The 7,513-nt window shown below is 34.5% G+C and overlaps 1 protein-coding gene across 1 annotated transcript; it reads right to left on the bottom strand.

Moving 5' to 3' along the window:
* Positions 1–1,484: 1,484 nt before the first annotated feature.
* On the bottom strand, positions 1,485–3,274 carry LOC127789574 (heavy metal-associated isoprenylated plant protein 3-like). Its single transcript, XM_052318501.1, has 5 exons — positions 3,117–3,274; positions 2,851–2,998; positions 2,461–2,696; positions 2,293–2,371; positions 1,485–2,179 (listed from the first exon to the last, which is right to left on the bottom strand). Exons 1-5 carry the CDS (start codon positions 3,123–3,125, stop codon positions 1,683–1,685), a joined length of 969 nt encoding a protein of 322 aa, XP_052174461.1. The 5' UTR covers positions 3,126–3,274; the 3' UTR covers positions 1,485–1,682.
* Between the last annotated feature and the right edge of the window lie 4,239 nt (positions 3,275–7,513).

Genomic DNA, 7,513 nt, shown 5'->3' on the forward strand with positions numbered 1-7,513 from the left:
TCATTGCTGCCTCCATCATATTGGTTAATTTGGGGTCTCTCTTCATCGGGACGTTTGATTTTTGTCGTCTTTCCACCAGCAATTTGATCTGCATATTCCAAACCCATCCATCTCTATCTTTTTTAATTTTTTGGGTAAGTGTGACAGACAATATAAATAAATATATGTTTATTAAGACTTAATAGGTTAAAATAGCACATGCCGGCTGCTTTTATTTGGCCATTTTTAGCAGATTCAGTTTAACTTATTTTTTAAATATAAACGAGAACGACCCACAATAACCTGAAATTAAGAAATTTGACGGTTTCAATCCTCAATGCTGGTTAGATTACATCCTCCACGGCGAACCATCTTTTACCTAAACCGCAAACTATTCACTTACCTAATCGCATTATATTTTTGCCTTAGGTGATTATTTAAATTTTTATTATTTTAATTATACATTTAAAATTATATTTTTTAATTAATTTAATCGATATACTTTGATATTTTTTTACGTGTCAACTCGAACTTTTTATTATTTCGATTATATCGCTAAATTTATAGTTTTAAATTAATTTAATCTTTATATTTTTTACATGTAACATGTGTTTTGTTATTTTTTTTTATCTTTTTTATACATAAAAATATAAAAATTAAATTAATTTAAAAATATAAGTATATGAGTGTAATCAAGATAACAAAAAATTTAAATTGACATACGAAAAAAATGATCAAAGTATAAGGATTAAATTGACTCAAAAATTAAATTTAATTATGTAATTAAAATAACGACAAATTTTAATGATTACAAGAATAAAATATGAAAATAGAAGATAAAGAATATAAATTTAACCCAAACCTAATGGCATTATCAAAAGCTGGTTGGTTTAAGATTATTTATAATCCCCTTGAACCTATCACTTGTCTTGCGTAATTTGGAGCTTCAAGCTAATTATTTCCGCCATGAAAGAGATGGGCAATACTTAATTATTGCCGAATGGCATATATAATAATACATTTATCATTATTATATAATTAATTAATGAGATCATTCACTAATTGACAAGTAATACCTGTTGAAACTCGATTTGACTCTTTCTAATGGTAATGGTTGATTGTATCACGCACTTCATCTACTTGACCGTCAATTATTATTATAATATATGATTAGCATGCGAATTAATTAAACCCGCTTTCAAATGCATCCATATAAAACGAAATCAAGATGTTTCAGTTTTATGCAGTGACAAAATTAGGTGACTTTATTAAAAAATCAACTCTACACAGATCATAGCTAGAGCCACAATAAATAAATTAATAAATTATGGTAAATCTTTGTACCCCAAATGAATTTGACTTTTTTTACAATCCATATGTGCTGGGAAACTTTACATTTGAGGTACCAAAGTTTATTAGTGGCATGGTGTGGTGTTGATGATACAAAATATTTTTTTTTCTTACAATTGGCACTATTAGTATTAGCACAACAAACTCTTAACATATCATTCCAATGATCTATTTATTTATTATGGCCCATAAAATAACGCAAAACTGAATTGTAGATATATAATTAAACAAGTGACTCAACAAATTTAATCGACAAAACTAAATAATATTTCTATTATGAAATATCACTCTTCTCTTGTACCCTAGAGGAGGAGCCTTAGTTTGATACTTTATGTACAACCTCAAATCCAATTTTACATTACCGAACAAGCATTGGGATTTTCATCACTGAACATCTGAGGTGCGTGGGCGTAAGGCATAGGAGGAGGAGGAGGAGGCGGCGGCGGCTGAGAGGACCCCGCCACCGCATAGCCATGGCTGCCATAACCCTGATCGTAACTCGGACCGACATATCCTTTATGATACATGGGCATGCCGTAACCATGATCCACCGGATAACCTTGGCTATGGACTATTGGCATGACGTTATACGAGTTCGCTGAATATCCGTAGTACTCCATTTTGTTCGCCTCAACTTTCTTCTCACCGGCGTTGGCAGCTTCCTTGTCCTTTTTGTCTGCGCCGCCTTCTTTCTCTGTTTTTCCGCCTCCGCCGGCCTCTTTCTTCGGCTGTACAATCTCCACACCCCGCTTCAGTTTTTCTTTCAAGAATGTCGCCAGATCCTTCACGGCCATGGTCCCTGTCACCGTGACCAAATCCTTTTGCCCATCTATTGTCGCCGAGGTCACCCCTGCACACCAATCACCACAAAAGGAACAAGATTATTATAAGAACATTTTAACATAGTGATGTTAAAGGCTTGTTTGAATTTTCGACTAATTAATGGAAGTTTGGTAATCTAACCTTTGAATTTTTGTATTGTGCGTCTTATCTTATGAGCGCATCCCTCGCAATGTAATGGAATCTTAAAAACCGCCGTGCTCTAAACAAAATAATAAATTAATTAATTTAATAATAAAGTAAACTGAGGAGGTGAACCAAACAGGGGGCCGGCGCCGGTTAGACAGCTACCTCTTTGGGCGGCTTATCGTCCGACTTCTTGTCTTCTGATTTTTTATCCGATTTCTCCTCCGGCTTCTTATCGCCGCCGCCGCCGCCGGTGGCTGCGGGCTTTTTCGGCTGAGGAGAAACGAGCTCCACCTTCTTATGAAGCTTGTATTCCACTATCTCCTTAACCGTCTCCGGATCAACCTTCCCGATCACCGTCACTTTGCTGCTCGAAAGGTCGGCCTTCACTTCTTTCACGCCTTCGATTCAATCACACAAAGAAAATGTCAGTCATCGCCAATAGAAAATGTAATTCCTAATAGAATCCCTAATTCTCCAACAGCTTTGTATGTTAATTCAGCTTTTACTAGAATAATGCCGCATAAAACATATATTCGAATGATATACACTAACCACGGAGATTACTCCGGACGGTGCGCTTGATTTTCTTGACGCAGCCTTCGCAATGCAGATCGAGCTTCAGCTCAACTGTGACTGGGCCGTCGTCCTTCTTGCCGGCGTCGGCCTTCTTCTTTTGCCCTTCGCCTTTCCCCGCATCCTTCTGGAACAGGACAAAAAAGAAGGAAAAGTTAATTAAATTTGCATAAAAATTTGAGAATTGGCTAGAAATTAGGGTAAAAGATCGAAAGCGATGAGAGCGAAGAGGAGGAGAAACCGACCTCGCCCATCTGTGGAGAGTATTTTCAAGTGTTAATGAGTATCGGCTTAGATTGGAATGGAATGGTTTGAAGAGAATAAATGGAGGCAGAGGCTGGAATATATATAGAGAAACGAATGGGATGTATGTATGTCATGCATGTGTACGCTGACGGTGTGGACGAAGATGATTTGTTGGCCTGCCGCCAGGTTGGACTGGCCGTTGTCGTAATCCGGCGGCAATTTTTCCAGTGCGCAACTGCCCGAATTTGACTGAACCCTGACCTTGGAAATGACCAAAGTATCCTTCCATGGTTTGGATGGAAAAATCAAAACTGTTGTTCTCCTTGCTGAGCAAATATGAAAGAAAGCGGAATAACTTCGGGATAAAGTTTGAAGAATTTAAATGGTTAGTGTGGTAAATTTCAAGGTACTTTACTAAATTTAAATGACTAAACTCGTATTTTTTCTAAAAATTATATATAAAAAAATCTTTATAATTACTTGAATTTTAAATTTAACTTATTAAATATTTAATTTTTATAATTTACATCGATCGACTACTTAATTATCTAGTCAATATTAAGCACGTAATAGATGTATCATTAAAAACAACAAAATAAAGTATAAAAATATCACATTTAACAATTGTCGAATTACAAACTCACCACTAAATAGGTTGTGGATTGCCGATTGGTGCAAAAAAGACTAGAACTGATAGATAAGTTGTGGGTTGCTAGTCGGAACAAAGAGGAAGGGAGAGGATGAGTCGGTCACAACTCAGATGTCACTAGTCAAAGCAAAAAAGATGTAAAAAGGTAAGACAATCACGGGTCATTAGTCGGAGCAAAATAGGAAGGGAAATGATGGGTCTATTGCAAATTGTTGGTTAGAGAAAAAGAAGGATTAGTTTAGTTATGACTTGCAAATCACCGATTGAAATCTATTGAGATAGGGATACCTGATAGAGATTTAGTTCTTTCATTTGGGTGGATGCGATAAGAAAGACAAAAGCAAAAATGATGGCTAAAGGCGAATAGGAAGATAAAATTAAGTCTCAATTCAATCATGTTCCTTTTTTATTTTTTTTCTTTTCAACTCACATCACGTGTAACTTATACATTATTTTAAATTAAATTAGATAGTCAATATATGTAAATTATAGAAGTTAAACATTTAATAGGTCAAATTTAAAGTTTAGGGAATAATAGATTTTTCATGTAAATATTAGGGAGAAAAATATAAGTCTGGCTAAATTTAAATATTTAGTAATTAAAATTTAACATTTAAAGAAATAATGAAATATTAACACGTGACATAAAAGTTAAAAATTTCAATAAGTTTATCAATCACTGTCCTGACTGTGCTGGCCATGTGATTTTTATCTTTTGGGAAGCCAAAATAATAAGGGGATTCTGCAATATTATTGACGTTGAAACTTGAGTGGACTGGAGTGGAGCTTTGATAGTGCAAGTTCAATGTGGTTCCCATGCGCGGCCAGATTAATTCCCCCTTGCCAGAATGGTGGTAAGTTCGAGGCAACTCCGCGTTCCGCATGCTCGACTCCCTTTCGGGGTAGTACTGAGATTTTTTTTGGCCTGAATCAAAATTTTAAAAGTCGGCCTTCCTTTAAATTTTATTTTTATAATAAAATATAAAAATAAATAAATATTTATATCATATCAAAGAATAATTTTTTTTTAAATTATCAATTAAAAACTACATTATTTGTAATTTTGAAAGCAAAAATATCAATCGAATTTATATAATTAAGTTGTTCGAATATTTTTTTCTCAATAGATAACGTAACCAATCAATTCAATTTATCTTGTGACATAGTTGAGTTGAGGGAAGATAAGTCTTGATTAACTTCAACTTGAATAAACTTCCTTCTACAGATACAACTATAACTGGTATAGTCAGCAAATTTCTTGTTCTTCCATCAAATTTTCACCAATGTTTTCAACTATTTCTTCTCTTCGGGTTATTTTATTGTTATTAAAATATTTAAAACATATTACAATTTGACATTGGACTAATGCTTCTTTTCTCTATTTCCTTTTTTTTTTTTTCTTTTGAGCTCCAAACATATGTTTATAGGCATACTTAAATAATAATAATGTTAAACTTATTTTTATATCTAGACTTGTAATAATAATAAGAAAAATAAAATAAACAAAACATGTCTAGACTCTAGTTCTAACTTCTAACAAAAAAATAGTTATCATCATATCATATATCATAAACAAAATAGAGCAACATCAATAAAATTAAATTTGCTTTTACTAGATTCAGTAAACATCAATAAAATAGACATAGGCAAGCAAGCCAAATCTCTAAATGCATCATAACCGAAACGAAATGAATGAGTAACTAACCGCTAATTAAGAAGTTGAATAGAAAGAAAGTTAAAGTAGATATGGAGACTGGAGTCAGAGCCTCTGAGAAGCATATCTGAAAGATTAAATTTGACGAGTGATGAGCTAATCGGAAATTGAGAGGTAGTGATCAACCAGCAACAGCTAGCGACGAAGCAAAAGGCAAGCTGCAAGAGCAGCGAACCACCGACCATGAGGGCGAGCCGGTGAGAACGAGTGACGGAGGGCAAGCCAGCGAGGGTGCGAAACTGTAATAGAGCGAGAGAAAGGCAACGAGCGAAGGAGAGCAAGCCATCTCCCACCGACCACATGTTGAGTTACATAGATCTTATCATATGCGCAGCGGAAATTAAAATTTAATTTGGAGGTATCCCGTTTTTCAGAAATTATGGTTTAATAAAACGAAGGCATAAACGAAAAATACCTCTTTGATGAAATCTTATTTCACCGTTAGATTTCCCGCCGTATAATCCTCCAAGTGTAGGATGCCGAGTCGGTCCACCCGAAATCACTTCTATTCAAGAATATCAAAGAGAGAAGATAAGTAGAAGAAATTTTTCACAAAAATTTCTAACTTACCTCTTGGATTCAAGAACACTTCTCCAAAATTCTCTCTACATTCAAGTGAATCAAGAAGACACTTATGAGAGAAAATAAGAGTTTGGAGCTATTTATAGTTCCAATTTAAAAATTATTCTTCATTAAATGGGTTGGGCTTCTCAAGCCCATTCCATTTAATGCAATTGGACCAAGCCCAATCCAATGGAATTTATTTGAATCCAATAGTGCCATTGGGCCAAGCCTAATGTACTAGCAAAAGGCCCAACCCAATCTATGATTAAATAATTACATTCATAATATAATTATTTAATTACTCTTATTTATCCAATAAATAAATGCACTATAATTAGTAATTATAAAATTACTAATTTATTTATTTTCTCTTTGAAAGTAATTTCTTTTTGGGTGGGACTTTCTGGGTCCACAAATAAATTGGCAACAAGAATAATCAACAATTAATTCTCGTAAATCATGAGTGACATCTAGCAATATATCATGATTACCCAATTTATTGTGAAGCGGGTATTGTGAACCTTTTACTACGTTACCATACAATACGGTCCTTCTATCATCCTATATCCCGACAAGATATGAGATCATGGTCAGTAGGTCGAATCTCTTAATCTTGTCATATGACCAAATCCAAAATCAATCTTGACAAATTATGACACAACCCGTATGGAACAAATTCCATCGTCATATTACCTCGGCCAAGGATTTATCGTCAAGTGATTACTGGATCGCATAGGATATCTTCCTCATAAATCTCGAGGTGATAGATTCCATGTCTAATGCACACATACCTCATGTATCACTGAATCAGGCACATAGATACGTATGATTATCCTTGATTAGAACAACCACATGATATCGTTGATATCCTAATCCACCAATACACAGATATCCATGTCATCTCAGGTCTAAGGACTAGTTGTAAAATCGCAGCTAACATTAAATCATTGACCCGTGAGAAATAACCCATGTGATTTAATGTTAACAGTCCCGTTCAGTGAACTCGTTCTTGTAACGAGCACCCACTTATCTTCCTTCTATAGCTCATACAGAATGGCACGAGACTCACCAACCTTATCTTTCAGTATCTCATACTGAAACAAGGAGGAAGACAATGTGCTGGCCTTTACGAGTTGCTATCATCCATGATAGGAATTCTATGGCCAGGAACATGTTTATAGTATAACAAATTGTGGATTATCCGTAACTCGTATTCTTAACACTTAAGAATGGTATCCACTTCTTATTATACTAATGGATATATATTTTATAATTTAAACCATATTGCAATTTAAATAAAAACATAAACTTGCCATTTAAATAATATTTAAAGAATTACAAGATCGAATCCCTTTGTGTCACTAGAACTGGTCTTTAGGGCTCATATCTAACAATCTCCCACTAGCACTAAGACCATTCAGTGTGGTATCTCATACCCCACCTATCTAGATGAAAATCTAGTTGCTTCT

This window comes from Diospyros lotus, chromosome 14 (assembly GCF_014633365.1).
Source record: "Diospyros lotus cultivar Yz01 chromosome 14, ASM1463336v1, whole genome shotgun sequence".
NCBI classification, from domain to species: Eukaryota; Viridiplantae; Streptophyta; class Magnoliopsida; order Ericales; family Ebenaceae; genus Diospyros; species Diospyros lotus.